General features: G+C 37.9%; 1 protein-coding gene across 1 annotated transcript in view; it reads right to left on the bottom strand.

Annotated features, from left to right (window-relative positions):
• Positions 1–24,570, bottom strand: part of ARSB (arylsulfatase B) — a 75,312-nt gene that overhangs the window by 14,910 nt on the left and 35,832 nt on the right. The window contains exons 5-6 of the mRNA XM_075726339.1: positions 18,595–18,838; positions 10,534–10,604 (exon numbers count right to left, since the gene is read on the bottom strand). Coding sequence (XP_075582454.1) covers positions 10,534–10,604; positions 18,595–18,838 — 315 coding nt within the window. The remainder of the gene's footprint in view (positions 1–10,533; positions 10,605–18,594; positions 18,839–24,570) is intronic.

Genomic DNA, 24,570 nt, shown 5'->3' with positions numbered 1-24,570 from the left:
TGTCAAAGTGAAATTAGAGATATCTTCCACAAAATGCAGGAAATTTTTAAAGCTTTCTGATTATAATGGATAATGCTATAAATGTCTAGCCTATTCTTTCTTGGGATATGTGATCTGAAGCAACTTCATTGTATCTTCTCTGGATTAACTCCTCCTTCTATGACTGAAATTTTGGGAAGAGATGAAGGAATAGGAAGAGATGGAGAAACATGATACTTACTGTAACAGTCACAGTCACTTTCATCCACAATAAAGCCAAATGTTAGAACTTACTGCATGTCTCAGAAAATAAATGTATTTTAAAGTCTTGATCAACACTTGCTCTATTAGATTTGCAGCTGGTTTACATCCATTGCAAATTTAGTCTTTCTGAGAGAAAATCTACAGGGAAATACAGAAAATATTCTTCTACTGTGGGAGAAGTTAAATATCAAAGTTTCAGTGTCTGGCTTGAATAGATGAACAACACTCTGAGACCAAGCAGATTATTTAGACTGCTTTAAGGAAAGTATATATAAGAGTATCTCGTTTATGAACACACTGTTTTTGCATAGACATTGCTTGTTGTACATTAACAAACCTATAATCAGTATGTTATTTAGTGCTTCTTAGACTTTTGCCTTCTTATAAAGCACCAAAGACAAAAAATGTCATAGAAATCAAAGCTAAAAGTTACAAGGTAGCTTTGAATAGCACTGTCTAATTAAGTAGCATTTTTCTTCTTCACAATAACAAACAACGCCATCAATATGAGAGTCGAACAAGTTCTTCTGGTTATTTCTAGACTTACTGCAGTGCTATGGACTGCTGTTGTTACTGATGGTCTGTACTACAGAAGACAGACAACTCTTCTCCCTGCTGGAGAGAAAATGTGTATTTTTTACAAATGCTCAAAGTCACACAATGCATCTTCTTCCACCTACACTTTTAACTCCTCACACAGATAGTCAATTAATTTTTGCTTTCCTTCTCAGTCTTTTAAAGCCAACAGTTTTCCCTTCTTGCTTATAATGAATAAAATAAATAAAATATTCTACAGTATTTCTAAATCATAGCTCAATAGTGAGTAGTAGCCCTTCAAAAGTGATGATTTTTCCATTTCAGTTGTATCTGTATAACCTTTGTCTTTGTTCATCCTCACTCATAAGGCACTTTTTTGAAGTTGCACGTGTTTGTAGGTCTGATGCCTTAATTAACATGAGAGTCCATGAAAATGTGCCAGAAGGTAGGACAAGCTTGCTATAATCACTTTGAAATGCCGATGGCTCTGTGGGCTAACAAGTCCTTTGCATATATGTACTTTTAACTGATTTCTCTTTTTTTGAACTGTGATGTATGGAGCAATTATTTCACCTCAACAAGGAAACTCTGGAAATGTCAAGGGCTCTTCCAGCCTATACTGTGACAATGAATTACTGAAGAAATACGGGGTTTTGCTACTTCACTGAGGAAAGACATTTTGTGACCTTTTGCTGCTTTACAGCAATAATGAGTTTTCTACAAAACTCCGAGTCTTTCTGTTACTTTATTAAAATAAAAACGTTTGAAGAATAGCCGTGACCTTAACCTTGGAAGAATGAATAGAATACTGATCTTGAAGAAACAGATGAGCCCTGAGACACTGTAACTTCCTACTGTTGTGTTGACAAGGCATAGGGCTGTGCTGTAGACAAACTCACCCAGCAAAGCTTACCTATCTTAATTCACTTAGTTGAACGCTGTGAACATATAGATGCACTATTATCCCTTCTAATTTCAGTTTTTTCACAGTAATGTTTGATTCCAAAGGAAAGACTTATACTAGAATATCATGCTCAGTCTCTTACCTTTCAAAATGCATACTCTTAACTTGATTTCAACAACAGTAAGCATACGAAAATACTAGTGTTCTTGTTTCATAGAATCATAGAATCGTTTAGGTTGGAAAAGACCTCTAAGATCATCCAGTCCAACCATTAACCTACACTACCAAGTCTACTCTAAGCCAGTCAAGGGTAGACTACACTAAACCATGTCCCAAAGTGCCACATCTGCCCGTTTTTTGAACGCTTCCAGGGATGGTGACTCCACCACCTCTCTGGGCAGCCTGTTCCAATGCTTGACTACTCTTTCCGTGAAGAAATTTTTCCTAATTTCCAACCTAAACGTCCCCTGGCGCAGCTTGAGCCCATTTCCTCTTGTCCTATCGCTAACTACATGGGAGAAGAGACCAACACCCACCTCGCTACAACCTCCTTTCAGGTAGTTGTAGAGAGCGATAAGGTCTCCCCTCAGCCTCCTCTTCTCCAGGCTAAACAACCCCAGTTCCCTCAGCCACTCCTCATAAGGCCTGTGCTCCAGACCCTTCACCAGCTTCGTTGCCCGCCTCTGAACACGCTCCAGCACCTCAATGTCCTTCTTGTATTGAGGGGCCCAAAACTGGACACAGCATTCCAGGTGTGGCCTCACCAGCGCCGAGTACAGGGGAGCAATCACCTCCCTGCTCCTGCTGGCCAGGATACAAGCCAGGATACTGTTGGCCTTCTTGGCCACCTGGGCACACTGCTGGCTCATGGTCAGCCGGCTGTCTACCAACACCCCCAGGTCCTTTTCCGCCAGGCAGCTATCCAGCCACTCTTTCAAAGTATTCACCTTGATTTTTACAACAGATTACATCTTTACATAAAAAGACACCACACAAACAATTGAATAAAATCCAGAATTACTCATGGAAGCAAAAAATCCCTGTGAACATTAACAGGGCAAAGCATTTATCCAGATTATTACATGTTTATACAATTACAGAATAAAAAAATTGAAGTTATTCTAACTAAGAGCAAACTTATTAATACAGCCTACAAGGTCAAACATACAAAATGAGAGGTAGTAAAAGGAGATGGTTGACTTCCACATTTGATGGAAAAATAAGAAAAAAAATTCAAAATCTGTTTTTTTTTCCAGGAAACAGATTTTAACTGAACAAATTATTTATTTATGAATTATTATGAATATTTATGAATTATTGAAGACATCGAAGGTCATGTTGAGATGGTGTTACATGTGAAACACCCAAACCCCACTTGCATCACTGTAAGGTAGCAGTGTTCAAGGTAAAGGGGAACTAAGCAGCATATAACCTGACTCTAACATCCTGTGCACAATTGAAACTTTACAGGTTTCCAGCTCAGAGACATTTCATTTGAAAAACGTAATCTAACATTTATATTGAGACCTGCATGAAAATATAAAATGTGTTATGTTCAAATAGGTATAGAATATAATGAAGCATAAAGAAAGAAGCAGTACTGAAGGATTTCTGAATTCCAGTCATGATACTAGCATTAGATACTTCATCAAGTGACTTAATGTTTCTAAATTCTAAAAGAGATTATCTACATCCCAAAGGAAACATGGGGATTAGTATTTATGAGGCTCACCAAACGTGCAATCCCCACACACTTAGTATTGAATACTGCAGTGATGGATGGTTCACACTGAGATGCAGGTGGGCTAAGAGCCAAGGCAACATATAACCACAGGCCAAACTTCCCGACAGCAAGAGCTACACCCCAGAAACTTCATACAGACAACAGCCAAAAGAAAAACACCACTTATCTCTGTGTGAATGGCAGCAGAGCTGGCTGGAATGGCAGCCTCCCATTAGGGAGTGGAGCTGAGCTCCAAAACTGCCAACCAGCATGAAAAGCACTGCATGAAATGGTTGAGGGCCACACGCGGCTCCAGGGTCACAGGTTGGCAGCTTCTGCCTTACAAACTTACAGGGGGTGATTGCAATTTATGATTTTCTTGTAATGAAATGATGACAGAGTTCAGATGGTCAGCATGTGTATGCATAATTTTGCAGAGAAGTGGAAATTTGGAGAAGCAAAGAACATATCTGTCTTTTTTCCCATTCTTGACCATTCTCCCATGCCAGCTGTCACTACATAAGCTCAGTCAGCTAACCATATTGGTTGCCTCTGAACATTTTGACTCTGAGAGTGGATTCCGGGTCTTAGCATGGCACAGATACCTATCTCATTCAAAGCTCATGCAACACACTCATCCATGCATACCTACATCTGCTGCTGCTACTGAATAACTCCATTACCAGGGGATGTTTTTTCACTTTTTCTTTTTTCTTTTTTTAAAATAATTCTAAACCAGCTAGATCATCAGTAATAAAACTGGGGAAGAAATCACTTCTGGCCTGCAAAGTCTCAGGAATCATCTTCCACCTGGGCAAAATAAGTAATAAATGGGGCCTAAAGGAGCCTAGAGTGTCTGTTCCTTAATCAAGATGAATAATTTTGGTATATGTATGGATATAATATATAATGCTACAGCCATTATAATGCAATTTTAATGCCCATGAATGATACATCAGTCCCAGAACTGAAATAGTTTCTCTATTGTAATATATCATATGTTCATTCCGCATATAGCAGATCTAGCCCCTTATAAGCAATCATTTATTTTGGCAATTAATAGCGCAATATATGAGGTAATGCCTTTTTTCAAATGTCAAGGAGAGCAATGAAAAGTTTGATTAATTTTGCTCAAGGCAAATAAAAGTTTGGAGAAAAATCACAAAATGTTATTACAAGTTTTCTGTCTTGGATGTCTGCCTCTATGAATAGATATCTTCAAAATAAATTGACTACAATTAGTAGCCTACAATTTTATTATGCCTTTGAAGTTTTACTTTATGGTTAAGTCTGGAATTTTAAATGAAGGTAAAAGTTTTTTCAGCCTAAAACAGCCCCACCCAACAATATATTTATTATGAATACTTCTTTCTAGTCTAAAGAAATTCAAATCCTTTTTGAAGAGAAAGTGATGCTACATGTGTAGTCTATAAGATTTTGTGAAATTCACTAAATTAATTAATAAATTTAGCAAGTCAGATTAAAAAATAATAGAGTGTGTACTGACAGATTCTGATTAACAACTCTGAATTAAAGGGTACATTTCCTTTCACCACGTCATTTAGTCCTGATTCTCAAAATAAAATTGCCTTCTGTGGGATATAAAGTTTCAATACTGCTTCAAGACAGGCCATCTAGCAATGACTGTGTGGTCAGAAATATGTTTGGTTTAGCAGTTAGGGGAATTTAGACTTAAGTCCAGTTGGTTTTTAATTCAGCTGAATCACCAAAACTTGATGAAATGCCATAAGGCTGTCTAAAAGAAAGCAGATCTTTCACAATGGAAGAGCTGACGTCACCCACACAGCTGCCAGACCATCAACAACTTAGCTTTTTTTTTTTTTTTTTTAAAGACAAAGTCACACCAAAGGGGGGTGGCAAAAGAATTTTGGGTTTTTTTTCCTTCCAACACATGTAAATCAGATTTTGGATTTATGCAACTTTAAAGTTACTTTATTCATGTTATTTGTGCTTTCTTAACCTACACATTACAGAGAAAATGATACTCAGTTTCAACATAATTTTAGCTTTCTGTTTTTAATTTTCCTATTTTACTACCAAACTCTTAAAACAGAAAATGCGAATGCTTCATACCAATGTCCTGCTTTTATGTAATTGCAAACTCTCTAATACATTACAAATCTACACTGAGACCCAGCAACTGAGATATATATTTATCACTTTTGAAAATAATCAACAGGGTGATGAAGAAACAACCAGAAAGACAAAAGCAATGGCTTTTAGCAAGGAGGGAGAAGAGCCGCCTCCTCTGAGGAGCCTGGGTCCAGCCCCATCTGCAGAGCTCACCAGACTGGTTTAGCGCAGCGAGGTCCAACCAGCAGGTGTGGTTCCCCACCCCTTCGCCCTGGGGCTCTGGCTTCAGGAGCAGCCAGACAGCGCTAGGAGGGTTGGCTCTCCCTCTGCCTCCCCACTTCCAATGCACAGCCCTCCTCCCACCACCTTGCACCGCCTCTGGCACCCATCAGACCCTTCAATGAGCAGATTCAACCCACCTGACAGAGGAAAACCAGGCTAGCAAGTTGGATTGGTTTCAGAGGAGTGCCAGAATGGACGCAAAACCAGCATCAGGAGCTCGCAGCTGCGAATGGGGAGGGCAGGAAGCGAAGCACATCCCTAGCAGAAACCTGATGGATCACTTCATCATGTTTTATGAAATGGAAACCTCAGGATTTCATTTCAGAGCCAACAGAATCAGTCTCACCTGTCCCTCAAAATTCCTTCTAGTCCCATCCTTTGTGTCAAAATGAGCGCTTGGCTATATATCCAAGCTACATCCAAAGGGGGAAAAAAAAAAAAAGGGTTATTAAAGTCTGAACCAACATCCTGACCTGGTTCACAGCCTGGTTCTGTGAGTGGTTTTGGTGACCCGGGAGAGAGGGGAGCGGTGGTGAGGTGCTGTGGGAGGCAGGATTTCCTGCACTGGCTTAAACTCCATGAAACTACTGCCTCTGGCTGAGGCTTCCTGGTGGCCTGAGCTGATCTAGCTGCTGGTCCTGCGGCCAGTCCCTCCATCTGCCACCAACCACACGCTCCTCACCCCGCTCCCAGTCATACAGCTACATGGCAAGTTGATTCAGCTGGCTGATGTGGTAGAAACCTTTCCTCTTCTTTCCCCCCGCCACCCAGCACAGTCTTAAGGCTGATCTGGCAGAAGACTCATCTTGTCACCATGTGATTTCCAGATTCAACTCAAGGGAAGGAGGAAAGGATGGGAGAAAGGCAGAGGACAGGCTGGTCATCTTGGCAATAGCTCACCACCAGACTGGCTTCACTACAAAGACCACAACCCACCCCACTCCTCAACCTAGTTTTTGGAGATCCCACCCTAGTTTTTCACTCCACTGCCTCCTCCTTACACCACCACAATTGTTGTAGGTCTGCATTGCAAACCAGATCAGTTCATTGAGAGAAAACATTGTTTTTAACCCTGACCACGCCACTGGGCTGCCATAGGTCAGAGGGAGCCTGTGGGCAAGGTCTGCAGTCAGGGACAGGAACCCCTCTACTAGCACTGAAGATGACAAATGAAGAATTACAGTCTAGAACACTGCAATATGTTTCAGACCACTGAAAAGGTTTATACTTGAATGAAATCTGCCCTCTGAGAGAGAAGATGATTACTTGAGACAGTCAGTGAAATAAGACCTGTGAGCATTTTTTTCTAAAATGGAACTGCAGACAAACTAGTTTACAGTGTTTTCCCTTTTATGCTGTTTAGCATTAACAATAGGAGAGAAGCACAGTACTTTGAAACAAGACTACTGTAGGGCTATAGTATTTGCCACTGGTCATGAACTCCTGAAAAAAGGTGAGTAGATGCTGATCAGTAGATTAATCAGATCTGCTGGAGATCAGATCTGCTGATGCCCAGAGGTTAGGAACCAGCGCTCAGTCTGAGAACTTGAAAAGTTGTATGATGTTACCCCATGAGTGGTAAACATGCATATCAAGGTCAGTTCTAACAGACCACAGCAGCAAAGATGTAGTTAGCTCTGTAATCAAGATACCATGTCCTACCTTTAACTTAACATTCTGTTGAATACTTAGCTGTAACAGCTGAGTCAACACTAAATTAATTCCGTCTTTTGCACATATTCTTCCCTGAAGGAATGCTTATTTTGATGTAAAAAATCTGAAAACAACAAAGCTCAGTTTTCCTATTTCAGTCAAAAAAAATCAATTAATTACATGAGACATCCCATCACTCATGCTACTGAAAATATATAGTATCAGTTTATTCAAACAGAGATGAAGATAAATGCATCCATTAAATAAAAATAGTATGCTGCAAGGATGTATACATTATAGACAAAAGCACTCAAGAATTCAGGAGCACTGAACCTGCACAGAGTGCAAGCACAACAATAACTTAATGCCTGATGTGTGCACAACTACAACAGTACAGTGTCTTCCTTAATGATATTATGATCAGAACTCGCTTGACTATCCGCAACATCCTGAAAGTTTTTTTGGTTGTGTTTAACAGTATCTTGAGATTTAATTTCCTCTTTCTTCTTCCACAGTACTCTGCAAACCCAAAGATTTGGCTAATCTGTATCTTCCAGTCATTATTTTACTTTCTAATTCAATTTCTACAAAAAAGAAAATATTAGTATAATATGAATGCTTCATCTGATGCAAGATGATTTAGATGATATGATTTTTTAAGTGGACAAGGACAAGGGCAAGATGGGCATAAAGAAGGCCAAAGACTACACAGGAGGTGAGAAAGAACCCAGCAAAGCATACATGCATATATTTTAACACCGTAGGCAGAAGAGTACTCTGATCTCAGAACAGATAAGGAAACAATAAACAGTCAAGGAAAGACCAAGACTGCAGAGTGACACACAGTTTATCACCTTGGTGACAGGAAGATTGTATGGGCAGTTTATTTTAAGATGCCTTTTTTAAAAAAAAACTGAGAGCCATGATTGCTGAAAATATGACAGTATTTATATATTCCAAGCTTTGTGTCTTCCTAATCTATCCTTAGCAGAGACACCAGTATCATTTATCTGGGTCTTAAATCTAAACTTATTACTCAGTTTGCACAAATGAAAACCAGACACTAAGCAGAAATCGGCTGAGTTACATACATATACAGTTACTCTTAGTAACTCAGATTGCTAAATAGAAATTTTAATCCTTATATGACAACGCATAATTTCACTAGCTGGGTCAAAAACAGAATAATAAATAATACAATGACTCCTCCTGCAAAGCACAAAACCACTCCAACTTCCAGTTAACTTACAAGAAATCGAGCACATTATGACAATAGATGAATTACAAAGAAAGCTGGATTTCTTGTCCCCAACAGTGGACTATAAATTAACATGCTCTGTTGCATTAGAAACAGTACATTAATTAAAAGAACAGTGATCTGAAAAAGTACAGTTTAATGTGTATTTTGTCACATATAACAGTGATAGATCTTGTCAAACCTATCAGAAATACAATTACTTACTCTCACATCCTTTCAGAACAGTATCATAAAATCAAAACTAGAAAAAATGTAAGGTATACTAATTTGGACGTCAACTCTACCTGTTCCTGACCAAAAGTCTTATCAGGGGAGAAAGTAAAACAGGTGGCACAAAGTAACTTGGCAAAATTACAGGCCTTTGCTGAGAAGAGACAGGGAAACCCTATATGGTGCATAAGGATGTGTGGGTGAAGAGCTATGGTTTTGTTTTTAATGACTCAGTTTTGAAAGGTACATAAAAACATCTTAAATTTACAGGCACGCATACCCCTTCCTCTGTTTCTGATGCTTAAAAGTCACATCTCATCCAGCATAGAAGTTCCTCTTACTACATCTTCTGCCCACCTGCCCCGCTCCCTGCCCACATGTCACGCAACACACACAAAAAGTAAGGACACACTATATGTAGCAAACAGGGAAGTATCATCAGAGTACAGCATCATGGAAACAATACAGGGAAGTATTTCCTGAGCTTAGGCTCTTGAAAACCTCATCTGCTCGTCCCCCTTCTATTTATACCAGGAATTTGTCTACTCAAACACCTCCACTGAACTCAATCACAGCAGTTCCCACAAAGAAAAGACGGTGTCTGAAGTATGCCTGAGAATACCACATCAGGGCATAACATCATACAGGAATGCTACAAGCATCACTGAGCATCCTTTGAAGGGAAATTGGAGTAACTACACCTTAATTCCATCAGTATGTAGGAAGTATCTGCAGGCAGTGCTGTCCAGCCAGCACTAGATAGGCACAGTGTTGCTCCTTCTGAGAAAAGCATCACAGAACCAGATATTCATTGCAGAAGGCCACCTTACTCCTTTCCATCTAGTTACTACAGCACAACGAGTGTCTCGCTTGCAGGCAACAGATCACTGTCCCCACTGCAATACTTTTCCTCTGCCTGGATTTACTTCTTTATTTAATGAAATACAGAAATGCTATAAAAACACTGGAAAGGACCTGTTCCAATGTTCTGCATGAAAAAAATCACTGCTTGAAAAGTTTGTAGTCCTTAGCAAAGCAATAATGTTGAATCATAAAACAGACGGTGCTTCAAGAGCTATAGAATTGGCAAACCTAAGCTCCAATTCATGTGATTATGGCATTAAAGACTCAACCCATATGATTATGGAACAAAAGCAATCACAAGGCTTGGAACTTCTCAGCTTCTCACAAACTCAAGTTTTCCATTTGCAAGGTCATATTACATAGACATATCAAGATGTACTAGGGCGAGCGGTTCATTGGGAGCTACCTGCCAACCTGGAGCGCTGAAGACAGGGTTTGGTAGGGTTTTTTGGCAGTGTGCCTCCCTGTACACCTCAGGCACATGGCTGCCTCAACATTTCCATGTCCCTAGGTATTTTATTCATTACTCAGCAGTGCTTCAGAGGTCTCTGAAATAGGAAGCGCATGTTGGTCATGATTCAGTAAGTACTTACAGCACCTGGGGGATGACGTCTCTGTATTTTAAACCTATTTACTTAAAAGCAAAAGGCATCCTACTCTGTTTTGTTTCACCTAGCAGGAAATACTTCACTTAAGGAAAACAAGGAGTGTTCAGAAGATAAACTGCACGTTTAATAACTCTTGAACAATCAGTAGCATACTTACATGGGAAGTCATCCACAAACAGGGGGTCTATGTTATGCAGCAGTTCCACTCTGGGGGAAGGTGTTCCTTCACTAGGAGAGATTTCAAAAGGAAATGTTGATTTCCTTCTGCAGCTCATTAGGATTCTGCATGCTTTATTATAAGGCTTTTTGTCATCTTAATACAGAATGAGCTCATAACTATAAACTAATTGCTATCAACTTTAATCTGAATGTTCTTTTCCAGCCTAGTAGCAACAGTTTTTGCCCCTATCAATCTTCTCTGACTTCATTGGTGTTTACTGGGATTATTCACAAGTTGACAGAGTACAGAATTGGCCCTACCAAAGCAGGGTTTTACAATAATCAACTTGAAAAATCAAATTTTGCAGCATAAGCTGGCATGGCACTTGCTATGCTCTCCGCACACCTAAACAAGTGCTGAAAGTGTTTTGGCTGGGTGCCTCAAGAAACACTAGAGGCATTGGCTACTCCTCAAAAAACCCACCTTTGATTTGTAATTGAGGTCACAAGCATTATTTAGATACTCTGAACCTTCCTGTGGGAAAAAAAAAAAAGCATCCCTCTTTTTCTAGCCATTGACTAGTGTGGAATGAGCTTCCAAACTTACCCATAAACTTTCTGAGTTAAGTAAATCTCAGTCCTAAAAAACTGAGTAAAAGAAATTTACTCCTTATGAAGGGCAACAGGAGTAGGAAGACATAATTAGAAAGAACCTTGGCTACATCATGACACAACAATATTTTATGATCTGACAGTGAACCAAAACACATCATTTTAGAAACTTCCAAATAATTTAAATTGTTTTATTTTTGTTAAGGAGCTTCATTGTAAGACTCAAAAATTCAGCTGGGGCCCCTAAAACACTTGACTTTAAGAACAGAAAAATCAGGTAATATAAAACTTAGTGGAAATCTCAAAAATGGTTGTTATTTTAATATATAAAATACATAATTAAACAATACTTACCTGTTATTTAAAATTTTCAATAACAACTAACTAAAATGAATACTGTTCTACTCCATTTCTAAAACCATTTCTGGATGCTACACATTTTGAATAAGTACAAAATTAACAAGGAGGATTGGATGAAAGAGTAAATGTATTCAGATAATACAGCCTTGGAATTAATACAGAGGAAATAAAATAATTAACCTACTGTGTTAGTAATTCAGTGTATAAAAACTGCCACAAAAATGCTTTTCCCAAAATGTGTGTGAAAGGTTAACTCCCCCTCCTGCCGCACCCCAATAGCTATAGTAGTCACCCACTTAAATAAGGAATGCCTGGCCTTATTTAACCAAATTTTATCTAAGATTTAATAGGCTCTTACTCGCTCTAGATGCTCCATCTATAGCTGTGGTCAAGTGTGCCTTTCGCTGTCTGTTCATAGGTAACAGTAACATGAACCAGTTACCACAAGTTAAACTTGGATGCAAATTGATAGCATGTGATGACTCTGCAGTAACTGCTTGGAGAGATATTCTTATTCTGTACTGTCTGAGTGTATCTACATTTTTCAATATACTTTTAAAAGAAAGCAAACACCAGAATTATTCTAAGTAATCTAGTACCTTCCACCACGGTCAAATACTGAAGAAAGAAGCAACTTACTCCTATGGCCTTCTCCTGTTTATATATCCAATATTCATACACGTTAGGTAGAAAGTCAGAAACGAAGACATTCATGCTGTTCGAGCAGACTAGTATTACTATCATATTGTTAAAGGTAATTTCCTTTATGGCTTTTAAGCTGGAGGGTTGATACTGTACGCTACACATGGCTACGAACATTATTGCACAGCAGGTAGAACACAAAATATAAAGATTACACCTGCATTCATTTAAGTTTTTCATGCTGCAGTTGTCATCTTTATTGAATCAATTTTTTTCTGGGATAGAATATTGGTATTAGTAACTTGGAAATGTGATTTATATATAATCATGAGATATATTCCCTGAAGCTTATGGCATTACTGTATTAAGCTCGGTAGCACTATCAACCGGTACTGAACTGTTTGTTCAGTTTGGGTGTTATTCTGGTAATTCTGTTGCACACAAAACGGAGGTTTATAACCAGCATATATTAGTCACAAAACAATTGCCAGAGAACTGAAGATGGCATTGTACATTGAAGAAAGTGGCTGGTTGACAGAAAAGGACATCAGGAAGACAGAAGCAACGTCCTGCGGACAAGAAGCAGAGAATTTACACTTGTAGCAGAGTTCCCTTTCCCTGTGCCTAAACTCTGTTCTCCTCCCCATTTGTGGAGCTCCATACTGACCTCAGTCCCCTCAAAAGACACAGCCTCAACAACAGATCCACCTTGGCAGATTTTCTGCCAAGGATATTTTGCATCAGGAATCTAGTCTAGCCAACAGAGCTAGAATAAGAAAGCAGTAAGATTCTCTAGGGAATCCTGCCCTTGTGTTTTAGTAGCTTCCAGTGTCCAGTGTCTGTTCCATCTTACAATGCTCTAATTTCAGAATATTTATTTTTAGAATCCAATATGCTAATATATTGCTCCTCTCCCTAAAAATAAGGAACTTTTTCTTTTGTCTGGTTATTATTCTACCACGTCAGACTGACTATTTAAATAAGCAGTTAAAAGGTATTGTTTTCCAAAAAAGTCCTCTATATAAGAACATCTTGATGAAAACATATGGACTAACTTCAGAGTTGGTATGAGAATCAGCTAGTTCATGCTGAGAACATGCTCTATCTTCTGCTTTGCAAATTTTTTAAAACATACAGAAAAATCTATTACTCCTTAGTGAACATGAACAAACATTTACATGCAATCTTTCACTTTTGTTGTTGTTGTTGTTAAATAGGCAGAAGGTGTCCTTGGAAGAAATCCAAGTTTTTTGAGGGTAAATATGTTTATCTTGCACAAAAACATCCTCAGTGTCACTCAGCAAAATCTGAGCCTTTATAACCTTGCCATATACTGTATTTCTCTGGGTCATATCTGTACACACTTTCCTAAAATAATTATATTTCAGATATGCTGGAAATAAACATTACTCTCAGTTTTACATTGCTCTTTCTTCAGCATTAATTTATACCACAACACTGAAATTTTTTTTCAAACAGGTGTTTAATTCCTAAAATGAATGTAACCATTTGGTACACAAGAATTCAAGTTGATGTGCTTCATTTACTTCATCTAGGCAATTCTGACATTTCCAACATTACAAAAATATAAATCGGAAACCTGCCCTGCAAAACGTATGACTAAAACTTGAAAACCTATGCTTGTTAACAAGCTATGAAGAAATATTAGTATTTTGACTGCATTTTATCCTGAATCTCTCGGCGCCTATCGTACTGCTTCATGTGCTCTACCATTTGGCTAATGCAAAATAAAATCTTTTTTCTGAGCACAGACATACTAGATATATAGTACTGAAAAGCAAAATATATCAAAACAATGTATCAACCAGGGCAAACTTCTACATAAGGAAAATTTTTTGCCTTGTGTCTCTATTTCAACAGAGTAGCAAGCATGTGGAGAACAGATGTTTCTTAGAAGTGCCAGTGCCTTTTGAGATACTTGTTTGGAAACATGCAGTACGGTTTAAATTCCTTGACTAGTTGCATTTTAGTGTTGTTTTCGACTATGTTTTCTTGGTATTCTCAGTTACTATTTTTGTAAAATACATTAGTGATATTATCCTGTATTTTTAGACATAATTTCTAGTTCGTACATGGTTTTAGATGTTCTAGCTACATTGTAGTGTTATCCATGGTAATCTAAAGTAGATTAGATTAGAAAAGTGCTATCTGCTATGATTTATGTAGAAGGTTTATACCTGAGATTGGAATGGTCTGATGGATATCCAAAAATGGGTTGGTACAGTGATACTATCCTATGTTATGTTTTAAAACAAGTTGGGGACATTAAAGGGAAAGTTAAATCTAATTCCAAAGGTACTCGGAGGAAAATTGAAGTTTAGGAACTACTGGTCTAAAGATACTCTGCAAGAAAATCTTGGATGGAAAAGTTTTTTTTGGTGGCCTACTATCTGTTACTGTAGAAAACTGTAGCAGAAAGGCCAAGACTGGTGCGAATGGAGAAAGACTGGGAAGATCTGCACGTGGTGACAACAGCACGAACACACAGCAGGGAAAGGGCTCTCATAGCAGCCTGCGTTAATGACACCCAGATCAGCAGGTCAGCAAGAGCCCAACACATCTGGGCCAGTTTCACAGGACGGGGACATGGGGAGACAAAACAGTGATGGCACCTGATGGCTCACAGAGGAAGGACAGGACAGAGAAGCAGCACCAAAAGGGTACAAAAAGGCATAACCAGAATTGTTCACATTCCTCTTCTATTAGGTCTCTCATTGATACACAGCTGCAACAGTACTTCCTACACTACTAGGTCAGCAGATAACTTCTTGCAGAGCAGACAAGCTTTTGAGTTCAAAGTCCCTGTCAAAGAGCTTTTAAGTAGCATGCAAATATTTACCTAAGAAAAGAAGTTCAAACGACGAGAACAAGGACATTGTATTTCCTCAGTTTCATGTATGAAAGAAATGTAAGGTACAGCTAGCTAAAAATGCAAAAGAAGATATTTTTGTCCACAAGAAACATGTGCTCCTGAACTTTATCTTTTCATGCCATTTGCTCCTCACCATTAACTTTCTTCTGGTTCTTTAAGTCAAAATTAAGTAGAGGAGGCATGAAATGAACAGTTGTATACATGTGTGGTTTTCAGCACTTCTATTTCCTGCAAGAACTTAATATTTGTTAGTGTCATGTTAATGCAATTCCTAATTTGGACTACCAATCATTTGAAAATCATTACAGAAAGTTCATTTTGGTCTAGGATTTTGGAATTTATGTTTAGGATTTCAAAATTTGTATCTAATTTCTATATTATTTATATCATGATCTATATTCAAAATTCTATACTTACATGTAATTATTTTCAGAATTATATTATTTCTATTTATTATATAAATATCATATTAAGAACCCATCCTTTGAAAATTGACCATTTTTAGACAGAGATCAGACAGATACTGGAATGGATACAATATTTTTGTGACTTCTGAGAGTATGGACATTGTCTCATATATTCTTTTGAATATCTAAATCAAGGTTCCCAATTTATAACCTTTTTCCCTCTGATTACACACGTATGAAACTGTAGGCTTAGGATTAAAGTCCACCAAAAAAAAAGAAACCCAAACCCACAAGAAACATATGCAGCTACTTGTATTAAACCGGCCTGAAAAAAATACAGATGTAACACAGTGATTGGCTATTAATTTTTTTTCAAATGAGGTAGAATCTTAGCAAAATTTAATCTCACTCATTATAAGCAATATATTTGAACTTTCCATCAGATGTCACCAAAAGGGCACCGTGCCTTCATTGTTTTCTATCCAATATTCAAGTGACCTTTTGAGTTATGACCATGAAATTGAATACACTCATTTCTCCTGATTACATGGGAAAATCATGTGAAATTTGACATTTCAGATGCAAGGTCAGCCAAAGAGCAGCCCAACAGTTCACAAAAACTGACTTTTTCCCCCCTCTGGGCAGAGGCCCTCCTGTTGGCACTACTGAAAATACTGGAAGTCACCTCTTCCCTAGCAGTGCCAGCAAATATTGCATTCAGTTCCTCCACAAAGAGATAAGATTGAAGTGCTAGGAGTGTGCAGGGGATGCACAGCAGTAGCTATCCTTCCCCACATATAATTTTCCTGCTGAAGTAACCTGATGTGAGAAGGTAAGTCCATGACAAAAAATACCTGGTTGAAACTGAACCTGAATTAAGCAGGAATTCTGTTGGTAGCTGGAAGAAAAATCTGTGGTTCAGGAGTACCCCAGGATCTTGCTGATGCTAAGTTTTCCCACAGTAACATTGGCATGTAAAACGTTTTACTGTCTCTGGCTGGACAGAAGTCTCCATTCCATCCTGGGAGTTAATGGTCCCTGGCCTCAATTATACACATCCTTATCTTCTTCCACTTGGAAAAGAGCCATACAGTGCACCTGGGCACAAGGCCACGAGCTCTCTGCAAACTCCAGCTAAGTACAGAAAACTACCCCATAGCTTCTCAGAAACAGAGGCAGCACTAAGAAAGAAATCAAGCTTAGCAGTTTCAAAACAGGTAAACCTACTAAAGGTACAAAGAAAACAATTCTGAACCCAAGATATGAGTTATTTGAGGGGGTTGGGAGCTGGGCTTTTTTTTTTTTGGTTTTGGTGGTTTTGTTTTTTTTTTTTTTACTTCAAGGTTTATACAGGTCTAACCAGGGACAGGTAGATGGGTTCAACTCTGATTGCTCTAACTCAATTTCTCGTTTTGATCCCTAACCCAAACACTCACTGCTCACACTTGTTTAGGAGCTAACTCCTGTAATTTACAGTCTAGGATGCTAAGACACACAAAAATCAGTGTTTATCGTAATGCACTATGTAGAAAATTGCAGAAAATAGCTACATTTCTCCTGCAAGCTGGGGTGGAAACCTCTGAGAAGGGGACAAAACGTTATAACACATGTAAAATAATATTGTCTGACTGCTATAAAAACAAAACAAAGACTATCAAAAGAAACAAAACACTAACTTTCACATGAATGGCATGTAGGAAATAGAATTGCTAGTCCTTCTATTCTTGTCAGCATTATTAATACTGCTTTAGCAGTATTAAACTTTGTGTCCTAAATGATTCTCATGTGAATTAAAACTACATTCAAAGATGAAGTAAAACAAATATAACTTTTAAGAACATAGACAATAGGATTTAGCCTCATCAATGAAGACATGCAGCACAGAAGAGGGGGAAACAAAGGAATTTAAAGCATGCAGTTTTTGCAAAACTAAGGGTTGGTCACAGAAGTTTAAACTTCTGCAGAAACTCAGGTTTTAAGGACTTTGTAATCCATTTTAGTAGAATAAAAGAACATCAGAATAAAAGAAAAGCTTTGAAAGATGAAGGACTGACTGAATATAAGCCTTGATTGAAGATATCACAAAGGGGCAACACCAGAGTTCCTTTTGATAGTTTGTTCCAGTGAAAAAATCACCTTTACCAGTTAATGCCTATTTCATTTACTCTTTTACATTCTATTCTACTCACTCGGTGGAGCCCAACGCACCAGTAATAAGCACATATTCAGATGAGCCCACAGGCCCCAGTATCCAGCATTTGTGATACCATTTTTATTATACTTTTCCAGAGGAAAAATGTATGGGATTTAACTTATTTTCCTTTTAATGCACAGAAGACTCTCCATTATCTGAACTAATGGAGTTTGGAATATCCCAGTTAATCCAGACAGCATGAGAGATGCACAGAGTCAGAGAGAGCCCAGTAAAATTCATTAGCTTGGTCTCGCTGCCAACCCAACTGGAGCTAAGCTGCCTCTTTTTTCCAGCCATCTAAGCATGTCTGCACTGCGCTCCTGAGTGCTCCAGCTTGCACTAACCAGTAGTCAGGTCTACATTTGTATTCCACTTCACAGGCTTTCTGAGACACCGAACAGCATGATATGGACCTATTCAAATGGTTACACTTGGAGCCACCCTGACAGGTCCCCCCCACCCTCAGTACGGGTACTGAGGCTAACAAAGTGGAATCCACGCTCAGTCATATGCATAGATTTCCCACATCTTCACTTCCAGACATACTGCAGAGACACCCAACAGGGCTCTGTAGAGAGCAGGGCTGGGTCCACAAAATTTCCTAACTTGTACTCCATGCTGTGCAAGATCAGTTAACATACTTCTGGATCACAGAGCATTCTTGAAAAAGTGTTCCATGTTTGTGCATTGCTGTGTCCACACTGATAAATTCAACACACTAAGTTAAAAGTTGTATGGAGGTTTTGCATCTGTGACCAGGATTAATTTGCAACCTGGATAATTCTCTCATGGGTAGCAAAGTTACAGCAATCATACCTTCCCTTTATTTAGGGAAAGGAACACATAATATTCCACGCAAACACCCCTCTCCCAGTTCCAGCTCTGTTCTCTGGGCTGATTAAATTCTTCTCATACCAGTATGCTGACTCGGTGATTTGACATGCAAGTTACCTGATAGTTTTCCAAACATCAAAGCCATCCAAAGGCTTAGTGCCATTGGTATGTCCTCCAGCTAGGTGCACAAGTGTTGGCAGCCAGTCAGAGATATGGATGAGTTCATGACTTTCTACACCTTTTTGTTTCAGTAAAGGACTTGCAACAAAGCCTACTCCTCTCACTCCTCCTTCCCAGAGAGTCCATTTTCTTCCTCTCAGTGGCCAGTTATTCCCACCTGCCAAAGTCTGTCCTCCATTATCTGGAAAACAAGTAATTAAAAGGAATTATTGGTGAGAAAGAAACAGAACAATCCTCCCCACAACATTTATTCATCCATTTGAAAAAACATTTTCACAATATAGGAATGTCATACAAATATTTCCATAGTGCTGTTAAGTGTTCATACAATATGTGGCATGTTCAGAGCATGTCACAAACGTAAGCTAATTCTTGCCAGAGTATTACGAATTACTACAATGAAAAGTTACTGCTAGGCAGAAATGATACCATACTATAGGCTAATAATTCAGAAAGACTTTGTTAAAAGCAACCTCTGACGTTGATTCTAAATGTCATTAGACATCCAAAGCTTCCAGAATCAGACTTAAAAAATTTAGTTCCAACTACTTTACAGACCACAAGAACAGTCGCTACCAATACCATCATTAGTACTCAGAATACACTGTTTTCCAAAGCCGTAAGTTATACTTAAAATGGAAAACTGTTATTCCAGTGTCAGGACAATAGCTGTACTCCTAGTTTAGAACCATTTTTTCCCTAGACTTTTAGGCAGCCACATTGATTTGTAATGTCACACAGTCAGTTTCTCAGGCAGAAGAAGAAAGCCCTAAAAAAATGAGTTGAAACTAGTTAAAGTAGTTGAAGTGATTCAGAAATATACTTAATTTATTGTGTTTGGTTAGAACAACATATAAGATGTTTACAGAAAAAGTTGGCCTGTGACTACAGTAACTCAGAAATATCTATATGAATTAGAGGTAGCTCATGTAACTCTTCTTAAAATCTGACCAAGCTTCTACACTTAGAATGAAATCCAGATTCCTGAAGTTAACAGAATTAATGATTCTTTGAAGTTACTTTTAGTACTGTTGCAGTTTTCTTGTTCAAACCTATTGCAATGATCTCAGAAGACTGGCAATTCTTTTAAGCATGATTTTTCTGTATTTTAATGAGGTTAAAATTATTTTAAATACTAGCTGTTGAACTGACATTCAGTGTGATTTGACATGTTTATATTGTATTTTCTGATAAAAAAACATGAATTTGAGGGAAGAAACAAGAAATACATGTCCAACACCTTGCAGAAGAACTTTACTGTAACCACAATGCAACAAAATTATCTCTCTTCTGCTTCATTAATTGCACACAGAAAACCCCTTTTGTTCTACTATGGAATAAACTAGCGCATGCCTCTGTGAAGACTTTAAAAGGTGGAAGCCTAAGTTAAGTGAAGCACTTGGAAAAAATAGCATGATTTGAAAAGTGCAAAGTGTTCTGTGGCCCAACTTGCTTGCAGTAGGGTTGCTTGTGTGTCCAGCACTCTTGGGTTAAAAATAAATAGAGAGCTTTATTGTCTTCAATATGAAATGCAGGCAACCAAATACTAGCTACCAATATTTCTCACACAACAATGTTGGGCACTAAGATCTGAGAATTTAAGTAGTTGCCAGTTACCAAAAAAAAAAAAAAAAGAAAAAAATCAGTTTCAACAATTCCTTCTATTCTTAGTGTAAACAGGAATTCCTGTCAGGGATACTCATGGGACAGAGCTTTCAGTAGCTTTTAACCTTTGGCGGCCTTGGAATAAAAGGTATCTTATCTACACTACATTACAGCACAGTATTAGAGCACAGTTTGGACATACAGTGGGATCAAATCTTAAGTATGTTAAATATCTTCTTTGTATCACAAGCTACTTACTGTCCATATCAGTTTAATACTAGCACATGAGATTTTTTTTTTTTTTTAGTCCTGAATAACAGCAACAGAGTAGCAAGGAAATTTACAAGTAGACTGTCTTTTCGAAGAATAGAGAGAGAGAAGTGTGCATTTCCTGGGTTACAGTCAAATCTTTATTATACTTATTTTTTCTTTGCTTTCTGTAGTTGAGTTGAAAACATTCACATTCTGCCAGTTTCATTATATAATAAATTGCCTGAGACAAGGACTCTATCTATCTAACATTAATCCTGTAAAAACTTGTGTGTGATATCAGCATTCAGACATACTACAGTAAGTTAACAAATGGGAAAATTCTTGTTTTGATAGCTTATCTGGTATGTAAATGAAAAAACCTGACATATGAAACAAGCTTCATCCCACTCATTCTGACTTCTCATTTTCACATTGCTAGAACGTTACTGTTTCCTTCTCCCTCAGGAACTCACATTCAAAAGACCTCTCCTGCTTCATTTCTTGACTGAGTTATCAAGAAAGTGTTGAAGAAGGGAAAAGGATGGTTTCTGGTTTGATTACTTAAGTTTGTTTCCTCTCTAGGTAGGCAGAACAGAGCTGATGTGTCACTGGCAGTTTATGCGTAAGTGATACCAGTTTTCAAAGTTATCTATAACTACTCCTGTATGGTCTGAAATATTATCTAGGACTTCAAATATCAACAATTTGTTAAAGAGGAGCAAGTTACATAATAATGAAAGATCGTAATGAAGTCTGTATTGATGAAATATTAAGCTACATAACAAAGGTGGGGGAAGGAAATAAATAAGAAGCCACTGATTGCATGAGGTACAGACGTGGCAGAAAGGCAGGCATGAACAACCACTACAGCACTGTAAGGGGGAGTTCTAGCTGGTCTTATCTATGAGGTTATGTCTAGATAGCAGGGGACAAAATGGGTACCTGCTCTGTGTGTGTTCATGTACCTTTCCCCTAAGATACAGCTGTGGATGTATACAACTGATGCTAAAAACTTGCATGGGTTCAGAAAGCCACTGGAGAAGTTAAAGATTAAAAAATAATTGATAGTTCTTATATGAAAAGACACCACCTCTGTCTCAGGAATTTCTTCAGCCACAAACTGCTGAAGATTTGAAAGTTTTCACAAAATTTTTCGTGAAAGGCACAAACAATGAGTCCCGATACTCTTTCCTAGACACGTGCTACCAGGCATTGCTGTAGCGAGAGGATGCTTGGCTAGATGGATCGTCCATCTCATGTTCTCCCAAATAAGCTATTCCTTACTAACTCCTCATGCTATTTTAGCAAAATATCTCGAATATGGAACAAACTGTAAAGTCCATATGGAAACTCCCGGTAGTTAAAAACACACGCTTAATATCTGTTTAGGTAAGAGACAAATAGGATCATTGTTGCTTCACGTTCTACACTGGCTTCATATCCAATACTAAATCCACTTCAAAACAATATTTCCTGAATGATTTATCATCCATTTTTGCAACTGTTTCTCTCCATGACTCATCCTAATACCTAATCTCAGCAGACAGTCTCCAGAGCAAAGCTTTTGGAACCAAGGTACCTACAACTAGAGGCTCTGATTTATAACATTTCTTATTATTAAAACTTCAGCCTTGCTACTTCAGCTGAAAACACAAGCCTCCCCCAAGCATGATACTTCAATTATCTCTTTCCTGGAGACAAACATCAAATATGATTTTCATTAAAAATAATAGTGAAATAGTCTGGAAAATGTAGTGAGCATGTTTTTCCTATCTGTAAGAATCATTTTTGTAATTACATCTATGTAATTTAGACTTCAGTAGTACCCACAACATATTATGTGCATTAGAAAAATCATAAAACAAACCGGCTCTTGTCCCTAAAGAAAGGATGAAAGGGGAGAGAACAAGGCTATAGTTAGAAATCATGGTACTTGGCATAAGCATTACCTACCTAATTTATTCAGTTTTGTTTGTTTTCTTAAATGGAAGCATGATACATTTTTAAAGAGCTTTGTAGTTTGCTTGGTTTGGCTTGCTTGGATAGGTGTTTAGCTACCTTTGCTTCTCCTGGTGTTTTTATCACTCCCATCAGTCTGTGTTATTTTAAGGAGGGGGGTATCAAGATGCTTTTTTTCCATTCTGATGGAATTGTCTTCTACAAGCTGAAATTTGTGACAATGAAAGAGAACACTGGGGAGAGACATTCTTACTGACACAAGAATGGGCTAAAACAGAGTTTGTAGCAGGCATTACCACCAACAACAAAAAAACGCACAGAAGATATATGCAGGGTAAATGGCAAAAATGACAGAATAAAGGAGAGAAACAGAAGCATCCTGGCTACCTTAAAATGTAGTTTCCATCAAAGTTGTGCACCCTTGAATTAACATCAGCCTTGTTGATTATGGAGAAATCTGTATAATGTGGTAATTGTATCATAAACACAAATGATATGCTGCACTGATTTGGGAAGCGATGTCATTCCTGCTATGGAAGAGAAAGCGAGAATCCTAAAGAGCAAAGGAAACACATTGACAGTTGTAAGCATTGGGGAGGGAGCCTGCAAAGGTTGTATCTGAGTGAATCATGTAGTCACAGACAGAACAGTTTCTTAAGGGCAATAAATATTTCTGAGGGTCAGGAATTGGTCAAAAGAGTCCCCAGATACAAAAGCCAGGCTCATCTCTAATATTATTCTCTGCCAATTTACATGACTCATGTGAGTAGCATAATTCTCCTTTAATTTTGTGTTGTCCTTCAGTATCCAAGGAGTAGGAATCTGATAGGATCTGAAAGTAGCTTAAAAAAAAAACCAAACTGCCACACATTAATTTCATTGGAATAGATACTAACAAAATTCATAGGTCTAACCACCCCCACCCCGCCACACCGAAACCAAGGCAGTGCTTCCAAACCCAAAACACCACCCCATTTTATGTTAGTTTCTCCATATATCTGTGGGACATGCATCCCGATAAAATAGACTGCTATAAAGCTCTCCAGATGAAATAACTTTTGTCTTCAAAATAGTCACACACAGTACCCTAACACCTTGAATACTTTAAAGTACTGGCAAAGCTTATCCTCAGTAAATACCCTGCACTGCTATAGCAAAAATAAAATTTTTAAGTGAGAACTTCTGTCTTCTGTTTTGATTAAAATATCTGAAAAAAAATCAAATATTTTTCTCATAACTGTAGCAACTACCCAAATATGCCTTCAAGAAGAAAAACATTTCTTATAGGACTATTTCTACATTCTTTCACTCTCATACACCTATTTACATCTAATCACTTTCTCACCCATCTTAAAGTCCATAGAATGCTGTTCATATTAAGATACTTTAATAGAGTGATTTGAAACAACAAAAATCCATAGTACCTCCATGCCAAAAGATTTTGGATGAAAATAGGACACATTTCCCACACAGAAAATCAGAAACTATAATCTATTTTCAAAAAACCTTTGTACAAAAGAAGGTGACTGTCTTTCAAACTACTATGGGTTTTTTTGTTAAAGGTAATGAAGAGGAATTTAATTTAAAAAAACCTTTTCAACATAAGCAAAATAAAAGCAAGGTAAAGCTGGTGCATCTTGAATATACCTTTAAAAATTAAGGCCAATGTTTTCTTCTCACGAACATCTGCTTTTGTAATTAATATTCATTGTCATATACATGAGAAAGAGTTTATTTGTTAAATCTGTAATTTGTAAACTGTCAAAGATGTTTTGCAGGAGTTCTTAAAGGAATCAATAAACAAAACTAAACAGAAAGGCCCTTCTGTTTCTCCCAAACACTTCTCTGAAGAGTTGCCAGCTGCCAAACACTCTGACTAGAGCAGTACATATACACAGTGATGTGGGGTGTATGTAACGAGTAAACAGTTTAATGACTAAAACCTCTTTGAAGAGCAATTGGACAATAAAAAACAGCAACAAAACAATTCTGAGAGCAATAACTAATGAAGCATGCCTGCATTCAAGTCTTCAGATGGACCCACTTTTTTACTGATACACCCTGGAACTGAATCATCATAGAATCATAGAATGCTTT

Source organism: Pelecanus crispus, chromosome Z (genome assembly GCF_030463565.1).
Source record: "Pelecanus crispus isolate bPelCri1 chromosome Z, bPelCri1.pri, whole genome shotgun sequence".
Lineage (NCBI taxonomy): Eukaryota > Metazoa > Chordata > Aves > Pelecaniformes > Pelecanidae > Pelecanus > Pelecanus crispus.
Note: the sequence above shows the minus strand (reverse complement) of the source record. Positions and strands in the feature narration are given on the sequence as shown.